This window comes from Petromyzon marinus, chromosome 65 (assembly GCF_048934315.1).
Source record: "Petromyzon marinus isolate PM22_M1 ecotype Great Lakes invasive population chromosome 65, UKy_Petmar_22M1.pri1.0, whole genome shotgun sequence".
NCBI classification, from domain to species: Eukaryota; Metazoa; Chordata; class Hyperoartia; order Petromyzontiformes; family Petromyzontidae; genus Petromyzon; species Petromyzon marinus.
The window spans coordinates 5,946,949-5,969,781 of record NC_133731.1 but is presented as its reverse complement, the minus strand read 5'-3'; the positions used below and the strand labels follow the sequence as shown (position 1 = coordinate 5,969,781).

Here is a 22,833-nt window from a genome sequence, read left to right as displayed (position 1 = left end):
TGCATCTGTATGTGTCTGTGTGTGTCTGTATGTGTGCCTCTGTGTGTATTTGTGTGTGTCTGTGTGTATACCCGTGTGTGTCTGTGTGTATCCGTGTGTGTCTGTGTGTATCCGTGTGTGTCTGTATGTACACCCGTGTGTGTCTGAATGTATCCGTGTGTGTCTGTGTGTATACCCGTGTGTGTCTGTGTGTATACCCGTGTGTGTCTGTGTGTATCCGTGTGTGTCTGTGTCTATATCCGTGTGTGTCTGTGTCTATACCCGTGTGTGTCTGTGTGTATCCGTGTGTGTCTGTGTGTATCCGTGTGTGTCTGTATGTATACCCGTGTGTGTCTGTGTGTATCCGTGTGTGTCTGTGTGTATCCGTGTGTGTCTGTATGTATACCCGTGTGTGTCTGTATGTATACCCGTGTGTGTCTGTATGTATACCCGTGTGTGTCTGTGTATCCGTGTGTGTCTGTGTGTATCCGTGTGTGTCTGTGTGTATCCGTGTGTGTCTGTGTGTATCCGTGTGTGTCTGTATGTATACCCGTGTGTGTCTGTGTGTATCCGTGTGTGTCTGTGTGTATCCGTGTGTGTCTGTGTGTATCCGTGTGTGTCTGTATATATACCCGTGTGTGTCTGTATGTATACCCGTGTGTGTCTGTGTGTATCCGTGTGTGTCTGTATGTATCCGTGTGTGTCTGTGTGTATCCGTGTGTGTCTGTATGTATACCCGTGTGTGTCTGTGTGTATCCGTGTGTGTGTGTATAGCGGGGAGGGTGGGGAGTAAGGCAGACGTCTTGGCGTTGCTCGCTGCTTGCTGTGCCGTGTGGCTTGCTCCGTTAGCCCGTGAAGCCGACGGGGGCGACCGCCAACCCGGCGTGAATAGGCGAGCGCCTTCTAATCCCCCAACTCCCCATTGACGCCGACACAGCCGCCGTGAGCGGCTGCTGATGAGAATGAGAGAATGAGACGTGGGGGGGGGGGGGAGAGCTAAGGGGGGAGAGACACCCCAGGCGGCCCAGCTACGCCGATTAACTCACACAGGCAGGAGCAACGGACAATCCCAGCGGGGAACTCCCAGGGCAGGATTTGGTGTTCGAGGCTACTTGTGTACACACGCACCACCTTTAGAGCCGTGTGGGGCCACATGATCTCTGTCCTTGCTGGAGCAACGGACAGTCCCAGGGGGAACTCCCAGGGCAGGATTTGGTGTTCGAGGCTACTTGTGTACACGCGCACCACCTTTAGAGCCGTGTGCGGCCACATGATCTCTGTCCTTGCTGGAACAACGGACAGTCCCAGGGGGGACTCCCAGGGCAGGATTTGGTGTTCGAGGCTACTTGTGTACACGCGCACCACCTTTAGAGCCGTGTGCGGCCACATGATCTCTGTCCTTGCTCGAGCAACGGACAGTCCCAGCGACGGACTCCCAGGACAGGATTTGGTGTTCGAGGCTACATGTGTACACACGCACCACCTTTATAGCCGTGTGGGGCCATATGATCTCTCTCTCCCGGGCTAGAACGATGCGCGATAGCTCACCCCCCCCCTCCCGCCTGTATTTGTGTAGCCACGTGCAAATAAAGTAAAATGTGAGTTTAACATGGAGGAGTCTTTCGCGTATGAGTTTATGTGTTTCAGCGATGGGAGGTAGCTGAAGAACGAATGCGGTAGCCCGTGCAGAGCAGGGGGAGAGCAGAGAAACTCCACTCGCATTCTGTAGAAGAGGGAGATCATACAAACGCCACTCACTCTTTGTATAGGAGGGAGGTTATACAAACTCCACTCGCTCATCCACTCTGTAGGGCAGAGGGAGATCATACAAACTCCACTGACTTACACTCTGTGGAACAGAGGGAGATCATACAAACTCCACTCACTCTCTGTAGAAGAGGGAGATCATAAAAAACTCCACTCATTCATCCACTCTGTAGAACAGAGGGAGATCATACAAACTCCACTCACTCACACTCTGTAGAACAGAGGGAAATCATACAAACTCCACTCACTCATCCACTCTGTAGGACAGAGGGAGATCATACAAACTTCACTGACTTACTCACACTCTGTAGAACAGAGGGAGATCACACAAACTCCACTGACTTCCTCACACTCTGTAGAACAGAGGGAGATCATACAAACTCCACTCACTCACACTCTGTAGAACAGAGGGAGATCATACAAACTCCACTCACTCATCCACTCTGTAGGACAGAGGGAGATCATACAAACTCTACTCACTCACACTCTGTAGAACAGAGGGAGATCATACAAACTCCACTCACACTCTGTAGAACAGAGGGAGATCATACAAACTCCACTGACTCACTCACACTCTGTAGAACAGAGGAAGATCATACAAACTCCACTCACTCACACTCTGTAGGACATAGAGAGATCATACAAACTCCACTGACTCACTCACACTCTGTAGAACAGAGGGAGATCATACAAACTGCACTGACTCACTCACACTCTGTAGAACAGAGGGAGATCATACAAACTCTACTCACTCACACTCTGCAGAACAGAGGGAGATCATACAAACTCCACTGACATACTCTGTAGAACAGAGGGAGATCATACAAACTCCACTCACACTCTGTAGAACAGAGGGAGATCATACAAACTCCACTCACACTCTGTAGAACAGAGGGAGATCATACAAACTCCACTGACTCACTCACACTCTGTAGAACAGAGGGAGATCACACAAACTCCACTGACTCACACTCTGTAGAACAGAGGGAGATCATACAAACTCCACTGACTCACACTCTGTAGAACAGAGGGAGATCATACAAACTCCACTCACACTCTGTAGAACAGAGGGAGATCATACAAACTCCACTCACTCATCCACTCTGTAGGACATAGGGAGATCATACAAACTCCCCTGACTCACACTCTGTAGAACAGAGGGTGATCATACAAACTCCACTCACACTGTAGAACAGAGGGAGATCATACAAACTCCACTCACACTCTGTAGAACAGAGGGAGATCATACAAACTCCACTCACACTCTGTAGAACAGAGGGAGATCACACAAACTCCACTGACTCACTCACACTCTGTAGAGCAGAGGGAGATCACACAAACTCCACTCACACTCTGTAGAACAGAGGGAGATCACACAAACTCCACTCACACTCTGTAGAACAGAGGGAGATCATACAAACTCCACTCACACTCTGTAGAACAGAGGGAGATCACGCAAACTCCAGCGGCGCTCCGTCGCACAGAGGCAGGACACACGAACTCGGCACAGAAAGCCGTAGAGGAGCACGGGGAGATGAACGCGTGGGTTGGAGGACAACGCGCGGGTTCGGAGACCGCAGCGGCGAAGGGACGGAGGGTGGCCGGTGGGCCGAGGCGAGTAAAGGAGCGACAGCCGAAGGATGGAACGCCTCCCCTAGACGTGGGCACAACGTCGACACGTGTTTATTTGTTTTCAATTGGAAGGTGGTGGGGGGGGGGGGGGGGTATTCATCCAGCAGTGGATTAACCATGGCCGTCGCTGATCCTATTATTTCCGCATCACGGTATGCAAAGAGCAGTGGTTCTTCTTAACCTGGGGGTGCCATCTCGTAGCCGCTGGGGGGTCTCTCTGGGCGGGTGCGAGACACGGACAGGTTTTCTTCGAAGGTAAAATAATCGAAAACGCAAATTAAGGACGGGCAACTTAAGTGACAACTTTACTTTGTTTAATCAAACCCTCGATGTAGTTGTGAACGTTGCACATTTAGAACCAAAGGGGGTGCCAAAAGCTGCAGTAAAAGGTGAAGAACCACTCGCGTGGAGGCTGCTCAAGGAGTGCACAAAATACAAAGACAAAGATCCCCCGTATAGCCTTGCCAGACTGTTGGGGCAAGTGCTGTTAGCGAGTAGCGCACATGAAGGCCGGCACGGCACACGAGGGGGTGGGTGGCCAGCAACCACGCCCGACCGCCTTTGTCTCTCTCGTGGCGATGTTTTTTTACGCACCGCACACTCATTTGAGGCTGAGTCGACCTAGGGGAGGCCCAGGACCGGCTCTTGATAATCGTCACTGCTGGTGTTGGTGGCCGTGAGCGGAAATCGAACTCGGGTCGCCGTGTTCGTAGCGCAGCGTAGCGCTAACCGCTACGCTACCACACACACACGTCTTAAGAAGTCGTCTTCTACCGCAACAGCTGTGCGAGCGATTAAAGCCCAATTGAAGGACTCGTCCCACGGAGGAGACGGAGCGATGGAATCGGCTCGCGTGCTGCTGCCTGGGTTATATTTATGAGCAAATAAGAGTGGGTGTTTCCAATTAAAGCATTCGTGACTGCAAGGATTCATCTTCCTTGGTTCTTTCGGTAAAGTCACGTAGAGTGAGAATAAATTAATAAATTAATAAAATAAAATAACACAATAAAATTCTCACGACGTTTCGGCCACAACACAAGCGGCCTTCATCAGGTGAAGGGACGAGACTGTCAGACAGTCTCGTCCATGTCAGACAGTCTCGTCCCTTCACCTGATGAAGGCCGCTTGTGTTGTGGCCGAAACGTCGTGAGAATTTTATCGTGTTATTTTATTAATTTATTAATTTATTCTCATTCTACATGGTGACTTTACCGAAAGAACCAAGGAAGAAGAGTGGGTGTTTTACTCGTTCTAAAAATAAAACGGGTGGTGTGTTAAGATAGTCTTTGGTTCTTTCGGTAAAGTCACGTAGGTAGAAAATATTAGTTATTTATTTAATTTTTCTACGTGATATATTATTTTTTGTTTTATTTAATTTTTCTACGTGATTTTTTTTATAGATTTGAAGCTTTCGTGACTGCAATGATTCATACTCCTTGTTTTTTTCGGTAAAAGTCACGTAGGTAAAATAAAATCAACGAAAACAACTAAATTAAATCACGACGTTTCGGAGGCAACAGAAGCTTCCGTCTTGTTTTCATGCATTTTATTTTACCCACGTGACTTTACCGAAAGCAAAACAAAGAGCATGGATTCCTGCAGTCACAAAAGCTTCAAATCAAGGTTGTGTTAATATGTTCAAACGCCAAATAGAAACATTTTGCTGAACATGCAAACACACATGGCTCTGATAATAATCTGCGGGCATTGTCTTTGAAACTGATTGGCCTACAGCAGAGACGGCAACCTTCTTTATGGCCCAGTCTCACCACCAGTGTCAGACCATAGAGCAGTACAAGGACAATGCACCATCAGGGCATTTCTAGCTTCGGGTGAGCAGCTATATAATGGGATACCTTTTTTTTGCCAGCATCAAAGTATGACAAAAATAAGAAAAGGTTTTTGTCCCTTTCTGGCAATAAAAGCGGGAGTTGTGTTCAAGATGTTCAAACACAAAATATAAACCTTTCGCGAGGAATCGTGGCTGCATTAACCAAGGCCGTAGCCATGGAGTCAACATTGGATGGGGGGACAAAATCTTCCAGGGTGTCTGGGGGTCCCATCCCAGAAAAAGATCTAAATTTGAAAACTCATTTCCTGCCTAAAATATTTAAAAAAATTCACGAACACATGGGATGGACTTTTTGTTTTTATATACAATAATGTCTCGTAGTGTATTGTATTACATTGCTCTGTTTTAACTTTATTTCAACCATTTCTTGTTTCATTGTATGTAATGGCAGAGATTATGGATTTATCAAGTACAACCATAACCACAATCATATAAACAAACATCTACGCATTGATTTATATGAAGACAAGTCAAGATATTGGGGCCAAGATATAGCAAATTGTAGTTTTTATTTACATAGCATAGCAATATATATTTTTTACATATAGCAATATATTGGGGGGGGGGGCATTTTGACCATAATTGAATATTATAATTACGGCCTTGGCATAAAACCATACCGCGGTAGTTGTGTTAGCGACTTGGGGAGGGCTTCATCCAGCAGTGGCTGCTGATGTTGATGGGAAATGTACAGCCCCGCATCATGGATCTATGAAAAGTGTCTATTGGCCATACTTCACCACGCTGGTCAGCGCCGGGTTCGTAAGGGGCTGAGCCCCGGGACCCCAATGAACACGGTCACGTTGGTGCAACGTTGACACGTTTACCGGGATTGTGGGGGTGGTATTCATCCAGCAGTGGATTGACCATGGCCGTTGCTGATCCTATTATTTCCACATTGGGGTTATGCATAGAGGCTGCACAGGCTCGCGCGCACACACACGCGCACACACACACATACAGACACACACACGCACACACGTCTTAAGAAGTTGTATTCTCCTGAACAGCTGTGCGAGCGATTAAAGCCCAATTGAAGGATCGTTTGTTTAATGTGAAATGGCCACGCATTAAGAGACTTATTTACACACCCGCGCGCACACACACGCACACACACATACACACACACACGTACAGACACACACACGTACAGACAGCCACACATCCCCCGTGTAGCCTCTAACAGACTGTAGGGGCAAGTGCTGTTAGCGAGCACCTATTGAAGGCTGACACGGCACACGAGGGTGTGAGTGACCAGCACCACGCCCGGACGCCTTTGTCTCTCCAGTGGCGATGTCTTTACGCACCACACCAGGTGCTCATTTGAGGCCGAGTCGACCTAGGGGAGGGCCCAGGACTGGTTCAGACAATCCTCACCGGTGTTGGTGGCCGTGAGCGGGAATCGAACTCGGGTCGCCGGGTTCGTAGCGCAGCGTAGCGCTAACCGCTACACCACCGCTCCCCAACACACACAGACACACACACACAGACGTACAGACACAGACGTACAGATACACACAGACACATACACACAGACGTACAGACACACACACACAAACGTACAGACACAGACACACACAGACACATACACACAGACGTACAGACACAGACGCACACAGAAACACACAGACACAGAAACACAGACACACAGACACAGACAGACGCACACAGACGTACAGACACAGACGCACACAGACACACACAGACACAGATGTATAGACGTAGAGACGTACAGACACACACAGACACACACAGACACACACAGACGTACAGACGTAAAGCCAAACGCAGACACATAGACACGGACACACAGACACAGACGTACAGACACACACAGACACATACACACAGACACACACAGACATAGACGCACACAGACACACACAGATACAGACGTACAGACACACACAGACACATAGACACAAACACACACAGACACAGACGTACAGACACACACACACAGACACACACAGACACACAGACACAGACACACACAGACGTACAGACACACACACACAAACGTACAGACACAGACGTACATACACACAGACACATACACACAGACGCACACAGACACACACAGACACACACAGACACATTGACACAGACACACACAGACACACAGACGTACAGACAGACACAGACACACAGACACAAACGCACACAGACGTACAGACACACACACAAACGTACAGACACAGACGTACATACACACAGACACATACACACAGACGCACACAGACGTACAGACACAGACGCACACAGACACATAGACACAAACACACACAGACACACAGACACAGACACACACAGACACACAGACGTACAGACACATAGACACAGACGCACACACGGACAGACACACACAGACACAGACGCACACACACACAGACACGCACACACACACACGTACAGACACACACAGACACGCACACACACACATTTATAAACACATAATAACATTCGTTAAGGAATGGGGCAAACAATACAAAAATAAGCAGGGAGAGCCAGGCGGGCACAAAACCCTACTTAGCCCACTGGAGCAGCATTCGCGCGGAATCAGAGGGGAATAATAAGATAATACACTCGGCGTGGTTAATAATAATAATGGGAGGGGAGGGGGGAGGGGGACCCCCCCCCTCCCACCACAATTGTGAGCCCCCACCCCCGGGAGAGAGTGGGTGGGGGTTGGCGTTGTTACGTAGAGCGGGGGGGGGGGGCCGAGGGGGGGGATTGAGGGGGAGGGGGGAATCGGGAGGTGGGGGGATCGGGGGGGGGGTGGGGTCGAGGTGGAGGGATAGGTGGTGGGGGGGGGGGGTGATCGGGGGCTCGAGGGAGGGGGGGATTGAGGGGGCGGGGGGTATCGGGGTGTGTGTGTGTGGGGGGGGGGGGGGGCTGACCGTGGTGATGGGTTAAATCAGCGGCCATGTTGTGTGCGCGCGTGGATACAAAAGCGTTGGGGGGGGGGGGGCTGTGGGCGCTCCCACCACGTTAAGTGGCGCGCGCGCGCTGGACAAGAAGAGGCGAGCGAGGAGGAGGAGGAGGAGGAGAGAAGGCGCCGTTTGTTGCCGCCTGAAAGCAGCAGGTGTTGTTGTGTGGAGCTGGAGGGCGAGGTGACGGAGATTGCCGTAGCACAGTTCAAGCGGGGGGCGGGGCGCCCCCCACCACCCAGACGGACCGCCTCAGCCCGCCTTTTGTGAGCGCGATTGGTCACGGGGGGAGGGGAGGGGGAGGGGGGGTGAGGGGGGGTGCCCCCCCCCTCACCCCCCCTCCCCTCCTCCCCCCGCGCGTCCCACACGGCGAGCCACGGAGCGCGCGCACACGACGAGAGCAGAGAGAGAGGTGAGGAGAGAGGTGAGGAGAGAGGTGAGGAGAGAGGTGAGGTGAGGAGAGAGGTGAGGAGAGAGGTGAGGTGAGAGGTGAGGTGAGGAGAGAGGTGAGGAGAGAGGTGAGAGGTGAGGAGGGGTGAGGAGAGGGGTGAGGTGAGAGGTGAGGAGAGAGGTGAGGAGAGAGGTGAGGAGGGGTGAGGAGAGAGGTGAGGAGAGAGGTGAGGAGAGAGGTGAGGAGAGAGGTGAGGAGAGAGGTGAGGAGGGGTGAGGAGAGAGGTGAGGAGGGGTGAGGAGAGGGGTGAGGAGAGGTGAGGAGAGAGGTGAGGTGAGAGGTGAGGTGAGGAGGGGTGAGGAGAGGGGTGAGGAGAGGGGTGCGGAGGGGTGAGGAGAGAGGTGAGGAGAGAGCAGAGAGAGAGGTGGAGGAGAGAGGTGAGGAGAGGGGTGAGGAGAGGGGTGAGGAGAGAGGTGAGGAGAGAGCAGAGAGAGAGGTGAGGAGAGAGGTGAGGAGAGGGGTGAGGAGAGGGGTGAGGAGAGAGGTGAGGAGAGAGCAGAGAGAGAGGTGAGGAGAGAGGTGAGGAGAGGGGTGAGGAGAGGGGTGAGGAGAGAGGTGAGGAGAGAGCAGAGAGAGAGGTGAGGAGAGAGGTGAGGAGAGGGGTGAGGAGAGGGGTGAGGAGAGGGGTGAGGAGAGAGATGAGGAGAGAGGTGAGGAGGGGTGAGGAGAGGGGTGAGGAGAGGGGTGAGGAGGGGTGAGAGGTGAAGAGAGAGGTGAGGAGAGAGGTGAGGAGAGGAGAGAGGTGAGGAGAGGGGTGAGGAGAGGGGTGAGGAGAGAGGTGAGGAGAGGGGTGAGGAGAGAGGTGAGGAGAGAGGTGAGGAGAGGGGTGAGGAGAGAGGTGAGGAGAGAGGTGAGGAGAGAGGTGAGGAGAGGGGTGAGGAGAGGTGAGGAGAGAGGTGAGGAGAGGGGTGAGGAGAGGTGAGGAGAGAGGTGAGGAGAGGGGTGAGGAGAGGTGAGGAGAGAGGTGAGGAGAGAGGTGAGGTGAGAGGTGAGGTGAGGAGGGGTGAGGAGAGGGGTGAGGAGAGGGGTGAGGAGAGAGCAGAGAGAGAGGTGAGGAGAGGGGTGAGGAGAGGGGTGAGGAGAGGGGTGAGGAGAGAGATGAGGAGAGAGGTGAGGAGGGGTGAGGAGAGGGGTGAGGAGAGGGGTGAGGAGGGGTGAGAGGTGAAGAGAGAGGTGAGGAGAGAGGTGAGGAGAGGAGAGAGGTGAGGAGAGGGGTGAGGAGAGGGGTGAGGAGAGAGGTGAGGAGAGGGGTGAGGAGAGAGGTGAGGGAGAGAGGTGAGGAGAGGGGTGAGGAGAGAGGTGAGGAGAGAGGTGAGGAGAGAGGTGAGGAGAGGGGTGAGGGAGAGGGATGAGGAGGGGTGAGGAGAGAGGTGAGGAGAGAAGTGAGGAGAGAGGTGAGGGGTGAGGAGGGGTGAGGAGAGAGGTGAGGAGAGAGGTGAGGAGAGAGGTGAGGAGGGGTGAGGAGAGAGGTGAGAGATGAGAGGGGTGAGGTGAGAGGTGAGGAGAGAGGTGAGGAGAGAGGTGAGGAGAGAGGTGAGGAGGGGTGAGGAGAGAGGTGAGGTGAGAGATGAGAGAGGTGAGGTGAGAGGTGAGGAGAGAGGTGAGGTGACATATTAAAAGGGGGGGGGGAGGGGTTTACATAAAGCAAAGCATTAAAAAACCGAAATGATGCCTGAAGCAAAGTGCCGACTACACCGAGCATCTTCTTCCTTCCTCTGATCGTAAAAAAAGAGAGATGAGAGGAGAGAGAGGCACGCAGACGTCACACCGCGTGAGTAGGAGGTGGTGGTGGTGGAGGCGGTGGTGGTGGAGGCGGTGGTGGAGGTGGTGGAGGCGGTGGTGGAGGTGGTGGAGGCGGTGGTGGTGGTGGTGGAGGCGGTGGTGGTGGTGGTGGAGGCGGTGGTGGTGGAGTGGCGGCAGCAGCGGTGCGATTCTGAATGCGAACGCCGGGCATACACTTACAAAGACAAATGTTCCCCTCGCCTCCGTATAGCCTTGAACAGACTTTCGGGGCAAGTGCTGTTGGCGAGTAGCAGCACCTGTGAAGAAGGCCGGCACGGCGCACGAGGGGGGATGGGTGGCCAACACCACGCCCGGCCGCCTTTGTCTCCCCAGTGGCGATGTTTACTACACACCGCACCGGGTACTCGCCCATTTGAGGCTGAGTGGACACACACTAACTCACTCACCCACTCACTCACCCACTCACTCACCCACCCACTCATCCACTCACTCACCCACTCACTTACTCATCCACCCACTCACCCACTCACTCATCCACCCACTCATCCACCCACTCATCCACCTACTCACTCACCCACTCACTCGTCCACCCACTCACTCTCCCACTCACTCATCCACCCACTCATCCATCCACTCACCCACTCACTCACTCACCCACTCACTCACCCACTCACTCACCTATGAAGGTCGGAACGGCACACGAGGGGGTCGGTGGGCAACACCACGCCAGCCTGGCCGCCTTTGTCTCCCCAAGTGGCGATGTTTACACACAGCCCCAGGTACTCATTTCAGGCTGAGTCTACCTAGGAAAGACCCAAGACCCGTTCCAAAATAAGCGTCAATCATGGGGTTGACTGGCGAACTGGAATCGAACTCGGGTCGCCAGGTTCGTAGCGCAGAACGCTAACCGCTGCACTACAGCTCCCCATATACTTCCATACACAACAGACTGTTGATGCAAGTGCTGTTAGCGAGCACCTATAACAGCCACAACAATCGTAGTTCGCCACGAAGTGACGGTGAGGTCACCACGACGCTTGTGCCAGGCTAGGTGCACTTTGACGCTGCTGGCTGGAAGCCATGGGACAGACCTAGGTGCCATGCCTTGGTCGATTAAAATGACTGGCAGATGCATCAGCTGTACTCTTCACTGTGCCAACTCGCTGCGTTTTAACCGCCCGGTGCTCCGCTCGTTGTTGTGAGCGTCTCTCCTCGGCCCTCCGCTGTTACTGGAGGGCGACTGCCTCCAACTGCCTAGTAGCAGGAGCGTCCTTCACGAGCCTCCCTCTCCACAGAGTTCGATCTTGACACCGCTGGTACCAATCATCGGCAAAGTCCACTCAGCTCCACATCCTCCTCATGTATCGCGTTAAGGCGCCCCGATAACTAGGAGATGTTAACTCCCTCCCCTGGTACGCAGGAGGTCGTGGGTTCCATCCCGACCCTGACGCCTGCTGCTGTATATTTGGAGTTTGCGTCTCTCGTCATCATCACGGTGGCTAGGAGATGTTAACTACCTCGCCTGGTATACAGGAGGTCGTGGGTTCCATCCTGACCCTGACGCCTGCTGCTGTATATTTGGAGTTTGCGTCTCTCGTCATCATCACGGTGGCTAGGAGATGTTAACTACCTCGCCTGGTATGCAGGAGGTCGTGGGTTCCATCCCGACCCTGACGCCTGTTATATATTTGGAGTTTGCGTCTCTCGTCATCATCACGGTGGCTAGGAGATGTTAACTACCTCGCCTGGTATGCAGGAGGTCGTGGGTTCCATCCCGACCCTGACGCCTGTTACATATTTGGAGTTTGCGTCTCTCGTCATCATCACGGTGGCTAGGAGATGTTAACTACCTCGCCTGGTATGCAGGAGGTCGTGGGTTCCATCCCGACCCTGACTCCTGTTATATATTTGGAGTTTGCGTCTCTCATCATCACGGTGGCTAGGAGATGTTAACTACCTCGCCTGGTACACAGGAGGTCGTGGGTTCGATCCCGACCCTGATGCCTGCTGCTGTATATTTGGAGTTTGCGTCTTTCATCATCACGGTGGCTATGAGATGTTAACTACCTCGCCTGGTATACAGGAGGTCGTGGGTTCGATCCCGACCCTGACGCCTGCTGCTGTATATTTGGAGTTTGCGTTTCTCATCATCATCACGGTGGCTAGGAGATGTTAACTACCTCGCCTGGTGTACAGGAGGTCATGGGTTCGATCCCGACCCTGACGCCTGCTGCTGTATATTTGGAGTTTGCGTGTCGTCTCTGCCCGTGGCTACGTGGATTTTTGTTTCCGGGTCCTCCGGGTTTTCCCTCGACATTTAGAATAAACAACGCGCGTTTAGAGTCTTTGGCTGCTGCTATAAATATCTACATGATGACGAATAGCCACTTTCATCTAGAACTGAAGCTTTCGTAACTGTAGAAATTACTATGCTCATTGGTTATTTCGGTAAAGTCACGTGTGTAGAAATACAATCAAATTGATTAGCCACATTGTTGATCTATCATTTGTGGCAAGGTCGCTTTCTGAAAAATAGCTACACAGCTCAGTGAAACATAACAGGTGACGTTTCGGGTAATGGCCCTTATTCCCAACACATCCAGAGGCCAGAGAGGTAGAATGGCCGCCTCTCGATGTGCTGTGATAAAGGACTGCTGCTAGAAACGTCGCCTCTGAAATAATATTATAATACTCAAAAATAGGGACTCATCTACTGACGAACAACTTAGCTTCCAGTGTTCTGTTCGTAAGTAAGTCCAACTTTACTCCTGTCGTTGCCAAACGTGTTGTACGGCGTGTACACTAACCACGGCTTTAAAAGTTGAATCATCTCCTGTAGATGTGGATTCCACTGGTTCTTCACGTTCTGCAGATGTAGATGCCACTGGTTCTTCACGTTCTGCAGATGCAGATGCCACTGGTTCTTCACGTTCTGCAGATGCCATTGGTTCTTCCCGTTCTGCAGATGTACTGTAGATGCCACTGGTTCTTCACGTTCTGCAGATGTAGATGCCACTCGTTCTTCACGTTCTGCAGATGTAGATGCAACTGGTTCTTCACGTTCTGCAGATGTAGATGCCACTGGTTCTTAACGTTCTGCAGATGTAGATGCCACTGGTTCTTTGTGTTCTGCAGATGTAGATGCCACTGGTTCTTCACGTTCTGCAGATGTTGATGTCACTGGTTCTTCACGTTCTGCAGATGCAGATGCCACTGGTTCTTCACCTTCTGCAGATGTAGATTCCACTCGTTCTTCACGTTCTGCAGATGTAGATGCCACTGGTTCTTCACGTTCTGCAGATGTAGATGCCACTGGTTCTTCCCGTTCTGCAGATGCAGATGCCACTGGTTCTTCACGTTCTGCAGATGTAAATGCCACTGGTTCTCATGTTCTGCAGATGTTGATGCTACTGGTTCTTCACGTTCTGCAGATGCAGATGCCACTGGTTCTTCACCTTCTGCAGATGTAGATTCCACTCGTTCTTCACGTTCTGCAGATGTAGATGCCACTGGTTCTTCACGTTCTGCAGATGTAGATGCCACTGGTTCTTCACGTTCTGCAGATGCAGATACCACTGGTTCTTCACGTTCTGCAGATGTAAATGCCACTGGTTCTCATGTTCTGCAGATGTAGATGCTACTGGTTCTTCGTGTACTGCAGATGTAGATGCCACTGGTTCTTCACGTTCTGCAGATGTAGATGCCACTGGTTCTTCACGTTCTGCAGATGCAGATACCACTGGTTCTTCACGTTCTGCAGATGTAAATGCCACTGGTTCTCATGCTCTGCAGATATTGATGCTACTGGTTCTTCGTGTACTGCAGATGTAGATGCCACTGGTTCTTCACGTTCTGCAGATGTAGATGTCACTGGTTCTTCACGTTCTGCAGATGCAGATGCCATTCGTTCTTCACCTTCTGCAGATGTAGATGTCACTCGTTCTTCACGTTCTGCAGATGTAGATGCCACTGGTTTTTCACGTTCTGCAGATGTAGATGCCACTGGTTCTTCACGTTCTGCCGATGTAGATTCCACTGGTTCTTGACGTTGTGCAGATGTAGATGCTACTGGTTTTTCGTGTACTGCAGATGTAGATGCCACTGGTTCGTCCCGTTCTGCAGAGGTACTGTAGATGCCACTGGTTCTTCACGTTCTGCAGATGTAGATGCCACTGGTTCTTCACGTTCTGCAGATGTAGATGCCACTGGTTCTTCACGTTCTGCAGATGTAGATGCCACTGGTTCTTCACGTTCTGCAGATGCAGATGCCACTGGTTCTTAACGTTCTGCAGATGTAGATGCCACTGGTTCTTCGTGTTCTGCAGATGTAGATGTCACTGACTCTTCACGTTCTGCAGATGTAGATGCCACTGGTTCTGTACGTTCTGCAGATGTTGATGTCACTGGTTCTTCACGTTCTGCAGATGTACTGTAGATGCCACTGGTTCTTCACGTTCTGCAGATGTAGATGCCATTCGTTCTTCACGTTCTGCAGATGTAGATGTCACTGGTTCTTCACGTTCTGCAGATGTAGATGTCACTGGTTCTTCACGTTCTGCAGATGTAGATGCCACTGGTTCTTGACGTTCTGCAGATGTAGATGCTACTGGTTCTTCGTGTACTGCAGATGTAGATGCCACTGGTTCTTCACGTTCTGCAGATGTAAATGCCACTGGTTCTTTACGTTCTGCAGATGTAGATGTCACTGGTTTTTCACGTTCTGCAGATGCCACTCGTTCTTCACCTTCTGCAGATGTAGATGCCACTCGTTCTTCACGTTCTGCAGATGTAGATGCCACTGGTTCTTCACGTTCTGCAGATGTAGATGCCACTGGTTCTTCACGTTCTGCAGATGCAGATACCACTGGTTCTTCACGTTCTGCAGATGTAAATGCCACTGGTTCTCATGCTCTGCAGATATTGATGCTACTGGTTCTTCGTGTACTGCAGATGTAGATGCCACTGGTTCTTCACGTTCTGCAGATGTAGATGTCACTGGTTCTTCACGTTCTGCAGATGCAGATGCCATTCGTTCTTCACCTTCTGCAGATGTAGATGTCACTCGTTCTTCACGTTCTGCAGATGTAGATGCCACTGGTTTTTCACGTTCTGCAGATGTAGATGCCACTGGTTCTTCACGTTCTGCCGATGTAGATTCCACTGGTTCTTGACGTTGTGCAGATGTAGATGCTACTGGTTTTTCGTGTACTGCAGATGTAGATGCCACTGGTTCGTCCCGTTCTGCAGAGGTACTGTAGATGCCACTGGTTCTTCACGTTCTGCAGATGTAGATGCCACTGGTTCTTCACGTTCTGCAGATGTAGATGCCACTGGTTCTTCACGTTCTGCAGATGTAGATGCCACTGGTTCTTCACGTTCTGCAGATGCAGATGCCACTGGTTCTTAACGTTCTGCAGATGTAGATGCCACTGGTTCTTCGTGTTCTGCAGATGTAGATGTCACTGACTCTTCACGTTCTGCAGATGTAGATGCCACTGGTTCTGTACGTTCTGCAGATGTTGATGTCACTGGTTCTTCACGTTCTGCAGATGTACTGTAGATGCCACTGGTTCTTCACGTTCTGCAGATGTAGATGCCATTCGTTCTTCACGTTCTGCAGATGTAGATGTCACTGGTTCTTCACGTTCTGCAGATGTAGATGTCACTGGTTCTTCACGTTCTGCAGATGTAGATGCCACTGGTTTTTGACGTTCTGCAGATGTAGATGCTACTGGTTCTTCGTGTACTGCAGATGTAGATGCCACTGGTTCTTCACGTTCTGCAGATGTAAATGCCACTGGTTCTTTACGTTCTGCAGATGTAGATGTCACTGGTTTTTCACGTTCTGCAGATGCCACTCGTTCTTCACCTTCTGCAGATGTAGATGCCACTCGTTCTTCACGTTCTGCAGATGTAGATGCCACTGGTTCTTCACGTTCTGCAGATGTAGATGCCACTGGTTCTTCACGTTCTGCAGATGCAGATGCATCTGGTTCTTCACGTTCTGCAGATGTAAATGCCGCTGGTTCTTCACGTTCTGCAGATGTAGATGCTACTGGTTTTTCGTGTACTGCAGATGTAGATGCCACTGGTTCTTCCCGTTCTGCAGATGTCGATGCCACTGGTTCTTCACCTTCTGCAGATGTAAATGCCGCTGGTTCTTCACGTTCTGCAGATGTAGATGCTACTGGTTTTTCGTGTACTGCAGATGTAGATGCCACTGGTTCTTCACGTTCTGCAGATGCAGATGCCACTGGTTCTTCACGTGTTGCAGATATAGATGCCACTGGTTCTTCACTTTCTGCAGATGTAGATGCCATTGGTTCTTCACGTTTTGCAGATGTAGATGCCACTGGTTCTTTACATTCTGCAGATGTAGATGTCACTGGTTCTTCACGCTCTGCAGATACAGATGCCACTGGTTCTTCACCTTCTGCAGATGTAGATGCCACTGGTTCTTCACGTTCTGCAGATGTAGATGCCACTGGTTCTTCGTGTTCTGCAGATGTAGATGCCACTGGTTCTTCACGTTCTGCAGATGTAGATGCCACTGGTTCTTCACGTTCTGCAGATGCAGATGCCACTGGTTCTTCACGTTCTGCAGATGTAGATGCCACTGGTTCTTCACGTTCTGCAGATGTAGATGCCACTGGTTCTTCACGTTCTGCAGATGTAGATGCCACTGGTTCTTCACGTTCTGCAGATGTAGATGCCACTGGTTCTTCGTGTTCTGCAGATGTAGATGCCACTGGTTCTTCACGTTCTGCAGATGTAGATGCCACTGGTTCTTCACGTTCTGCAGATGCAGATGCCACTGGTTCTTCACGTTCTGCAGATGTAGATGCCACTGGTTCTTCACGTTCTGCAGATGTAGATGCCACTGGTTCTTCACGTTCTGCAGATGTAGATGCCACTGGTTCTTCACGTTCTGCAGATGTAGATGCCACTGGTTCTTCATGATCTGCAGATGTAGATGCCACTGGTTCTTCCCGTTCTGCAGATGTAGATGCCACTGGTTCTTCACGTTCTGCAGATGCAGATGCCACTGGTTCTTCACGTTCTGCAGATGTAGATGCCACTGCTTCTTCACGTTCTGCAGATGTAGATGCCACTGGTTCTTCACGTTCTGCAGATGTAGATGCCACTGGTTCTTCACGTTCTGCAGATGTAGATGCCACTGGTTCTTCATGATCTGCAGATGTAGATGCTTATTCCCTTTGGCGCTCGTGTTTCCTTTCTCCTCTCTTGAAATACCAAACCCAGAGGTGTGTGCACAGTTGCTCGCTTCTTCCATTCATAAATCAACTCGTTACGGGCAATAGCATCGTGAACAGATGCAAATGGACATAGGGCCAGGTTTTGTTCTCATCTCTGAAAGTTCTTAAGTCGTATGCTCGTAAGTAGAGGTGGTCCCTGTATCTGCATATAGAATGTTTGATCCTTTGTGAGGCCACACAGAGTTTGTGAAGTGTATGTAGAATTTTGTTTGCAGTAATTAACTGTTCATGTGCCAACGCAGCATCGTCGCCCAGACGATTTGTATCACTCTTTGGTTTCTTTCGGTAAAGTCGCACAGAAAATAAAATAGAATACACCAAAACGGTGTGTCTCACTCGGTGTGTCTTTGTGTGTCTCTCTCTGCATGCTGTTCCCGTGTCTGTGTTTTATCATTCATTCTTACCTGATGATGGCTGCTTGCGTTGCAACCGAAACGTCGTATTCTATTAATATTTGATTTTATTTTCTACGTGACTTTACCGAAAGAACCAAAGAGTAATGCCTGCAGTCACGAAAGCTTCGAATCTAGTTTGATTTGTATCACGTTTAACACGTGGTAGTCGGCTTTCGCCACCAAATATTATCCATCAGAGGTTTTTTTTTTCGCGTGGAAAAAAAAAAACTCCGAATCAAGCGGATGAAGGCTGATGTCTTCGCCAGCCTTCATGAAATGATGCAGGGATTAAAAAGAAAATCGCGACCTATTGTGGATTTGTTGAAAAAGCAAGATCGTAATCGTGGCGTGCTCGTTCGCTGGTTGTACGTGGGAGCGGCAGGGCTTTCGAACGGTGCGTTTATGTAAAGACGGTATCACGTATCAGGGGCCCTCGTTATAATGGCATTATAGCCCTGATAATAACCCCTATTAGGGCAATGAAAGGGCGTGTTTATTCCCCATCGAGGGGCTGCATCACGCCCGATTAGCGATGCCCTGCGACGCGCAGGGGCGTGGGGAGGGGAGGATTAATATTTCAAGTCGGTTGGGATTTGCTCGTCGATGTGATGGGGAGAAGGAGGGAGGGGAGGGGAGGGCAGGAGGAGTGTGATGGTGGTGGTGGGTGTGTGGTTAAGTCCACGGTTGACACAAAACACTCTTTGTGGATGCACGCACGCACGCACGTGGATATACATACACGTGGACACACACACACACGTGGACATACACACACACACATACACACGCACGCGCGCGCAAACATAACCTCACCATCCACACCCCCCATACACATGCAGGTCCATATATAAGTGGAGCGAACTTTTATTTCAACTTGTGGAAGTAATCGGGAGTCTTGGGCTGCAATACGCATTGACATAACGATATCACTCCGCACGCGTGCCGCCATACAAGCCACGACCATTGCCACCGGCCGTACGAAGCGAATTTTGAAGAAAAACAAAAACCATCGCGCAAAATTTATCGTTATTTTCCCTGGCCACTGCGCCCGCCTTGGACGATGTTCCCCGTGGCCCTGGCCTCCGGCCAATGTCACCGCCACGGCCAAGCCCACGAGCGGCCAGTGGCCTCGCGGGCCAAGACGACGGAGCCGTCCCGCCCCTACAGCTTCCTCATCGCCGACCTGCTCGGCCATGGGGTGGCCACGGTGGCCGACGCGACGCGGCAGGGACCGGCGTCGGGACAAGGGGCGGAGATGGGATCGGTGTCCGGCGAGGCTCGCCCCGTGGTGGCGGGGGCGGCGGCGGCGGTGCTGGCGGTGGACAATCCGGTGGTCACGGGCCGTGGGGTGACCACGGTTGGGCCACCGGGAGCTGGGGACTCGCCGCCGTCGCGGCTGGCGTTTGGGGTCGATGCCATTCTGTCCCGCGTGGAGCGGCCTTCAGGTGATCGTCTCACCTGTACACCACGTGACTCGCCACCCATCACCTCACCTGGTACCCAATCTCACCTGCCACCCATCATCTCACCTGCCACCCATCATCTCACCTGCCACCCATCATCTCACCTGGACGCCATCTCACCTGCCACCCATCATCTCACCTGTACGTCATCTCACCTGTATGCCATCTCACCTGCCACCCATCATCTCACCTGGACGCCATCTCACATGCCACCCATCATCTCACCTGTACGTCATGTCACCTGCCACCCATCATCTCACCTGTACTCCATCTCACCTGCCACCCATCATCTCACCTGGACGTCATCTCACCTGTACGCCATCTCACCTGCCACCCATCATCTCACCTGTACTCCATCTCACCTGCCACCCATCATCTCACCTGTATGCCATCTCACCTGCCACCCATCATCTTACCTGGACGCCATTTCACCTGCCACCCATAATCTCACCTGGACGCCATCTCACCTGCCACCTATCATCTCACCTGGACTCCATCTCACCTGCCCAAATTAATGAATGTAATTTATATGGAATTCATGATTGAGTAGATTTGGTGCTTGAATGAGTGGCTTAATTAATGCGCGGGGGGGGGGGGCTCTATAATTACTGGGGGAAAAATGCAGTGAGTTCATTAATAATTGAGTTGGTGTATGAATTATCCATTGAATGTATTGTGATTGGCTGAATGCATGGGATTATCTAATTAACGATTGATCAACTGAATGAACTGAGCGACTAAATTAATTACTGATCGGCCGAGTGAGCCATTAAGTAAAGAGAGGCAATGTAAGCAAGGAGCGACTCACTCAGCCGATGGGTTAATGAGTCGGCGAATATGTGAATGAGTAGACGATTGAATGAGTGAATGAATCGGTGAGTGAATACATTATTGAATAAACGACCGAATTCACGCGTGAATGGATGAACGAACACGCAACTGAATAGTCGAGTGGCCGCATGGGAACGGGTGAAAATATTGAATCGACGAGTGAACTCAGTGAATGCACGAATGAGTGAACGTGTGAATGAATGGGTGGATAGGTGGCTCATTCGAGACGTGTCCACCCACGCTGCCGGGCCCCACAGATTCACACTCGCCCTGGAGGGAGCGCTTTGACCCCTTGACCCCGCGTCACTCCAACCCCACCGTGCTGCCTCTGTACCTGGAGGGAGCCTTCTATCCCATCCTGGGCTGCCCCCTTCCACCAGGTGAGAACCCTCACTCACCAGGTGAGCACCCTACCCCACCCTCACTCACCAGGTGAGCACCCTCACTCACCAGGTGAGCACCCTCACTCACCAGGTGAGCACCCTGACTTGCCGTCACTCACCAGGTGAGCACCCTACCCCAAACTCACTCACCAGGTGAGCACCCTACCCCACCCTCACTCACCAGGTGAGCACCCTACCCCACCCTCACTCATCAGGTGAGAAGCTTGCACACTCAATCTCACACCACCCACCATCTCACCTGTACACTCAATCTCACCCACTACCCATCGTCTCACCTGACACTCAATCTCACACACCATCTCACCCACTATTCACCATCTCACCTGTCAACCATCAGCTCACCCAATACCCACCATCTCACCTTACACTCAATCTCACAACGCCACCCATCATCTCACCTGCACACTCAATCTAACACACCACCCATCATCTCACACACCACCTCCCATCTCACCTGCACACTCAATCTCACACACCACCCATCATCTCACACACCACCTACCATCTCACCTGCACACTCAATCTCACAACACCACCCACCATCTCACACACCACCCACCATCTCACCTTTACACTCAATCTCACAACACCACCCACCATCTCACACACCACCCACCATCTCACCTGTACACTCAATCTCACACCACCCACCATCTCACACACCACCCACCATCTCACCTGTACACTCAATCTTGCAACACCACCCATCAGGCCCCCTTGGGGGACCTCCGCTTAAACGTAACCCACCCCTGATGGTGACCTCCTTCCCCGTCTTCCCTCTCTCCCTTCTCTCGTTGACGCTGCGTGGCAGTGCCGTGCCCCTGGGCCGTGCTGGCCCGCGCCAGGCCCCGGCGCTCCATGCCCAAGCGTGCCGTCTTCTCGGAGGAGCAGAGGCGTGGCCTGGAGAGGGCCTTCCGCCGGCAGCGCTACATCGCTCGGCCCGAGAGGCGCCGCCTTGCGGCCCGCCTGGGCCTCCGCGACGCTCAGGTGGGGCCTCTTTTCTGGGGGGGGGGGGAGGTGGTGGGGAAGCCTCACCCTGCAGGTGAGCCTGACCCTGCAGGTGCGCTTGCTCCACGGTGGAAAAATCAGCCAAACCTTTCCCGATCTCCATTGGCTATTCAAAAGGGCCTATTTATTCAACCAACTTTCACTTACCCTCAACAGAAGTCCATTAAAGTGCCCTCCCAAGACCCCCAGCCCATTGTACGAATTATACGGCAATATCCCTCGTCTCGAGTCGGCCTAAGGGGTTAAGATCGTTTACGATACAAAAGGAATTTGCGATTGAATTTGATAGCAGATTCGATGGTGGAGAGAGCCCATTGGAGCTCACTTTAACAGGCCTCTTATCACAGTGGTGGTGGTGGTGGAGATAGTCCAATGGAGCTCACTGTAACAGGTCTCTTATCACAGTGGTAGTGGAGACAGCAGCTAGGCCAGAGAGGAGCCGGCCCTACCAACAAGTTCCCAAGCTCTGCGGTCCTCTATTTGTCGAGATGTTTTGAGGCCGACATGATGAGTTTTCATTTGTTTTACTTGTTGGAGGAACACCCGGAGAAAACCAACGCATGCGAGGGGGGGGCGACACATCTCTCCACAGCGCTGCACCACAGGCAGCCCACGTGCAGCAGTAGCAGCAGCAGCGTAGCCACCAACCCCCCCCCTCGCTACCGCCACCGTTGGCTTGCACCAGCGGCGTAGAGGGTGGCAGGGCGACGCAGCCGCACCAGTTGGGGGGGGGGGAGGGGGGGCCCACGGCACACGCCGCCGACTTGGGACGCTTCAACTCCGTGCTGGTCGCATTTCGCGATAAAGTAAAAAATGACGATGACGATGAACGGACCGGACGTTCGCTCGCCGGGCCGAGCCGGGCTCTCCTCCGGTGTGGTGTTTTTCGGGGTTGTCCCGACGTTTCGCCTCCGCGTCGCCTGGGGGAGCTTCGTCAGGGGAGGGAAAATTCAGCCGAGGTGGAAATTTTTTGTTTAAAAGTAACTAATATAATGTGGGCCCGGGCGTTTTTTTGCTCCCGGCACGTGGGAGCGGGGAAACGCCGGGGGGGCGTCGCCGTGCCAAGGACCGCACGGCGCAGCACGACTCAACCACGCGGCC

The 22,833-nt window shown here is 51.9% G+C and overlaps 1 protein-coding gene across 1 annotated transcript in view; it reads left to right on the top strand.

Moving 5' to 3' along the window:
* The first annotated feature begins 19,086 nt into the window (after positions 1 to 19,086).
* Positions 19,087 to 22,833, top strand: part of LOC116956463 (homeobox protein DBX1-like) — a 4,229-nt gene continuing 482 nt past the window's right edge. The window contains exons 1-3 of the mRNA XM_032978126.2: positions 19,087 to 19,471; positions 20,578 to 20,700; positions 21,536 to 21,711. Of these exons, the coding sequence (XP_032834017.2) occupies positions 19,087 to 19,471; positions 20,578 to 20,700; positions 21,536 to 21,711 (684 nt within the window). The remainder of the gene's footprint in view (positions 19,472 to 20,577; positions 20,701 to 21,535; positions 21,712 to 22,833) is intronic.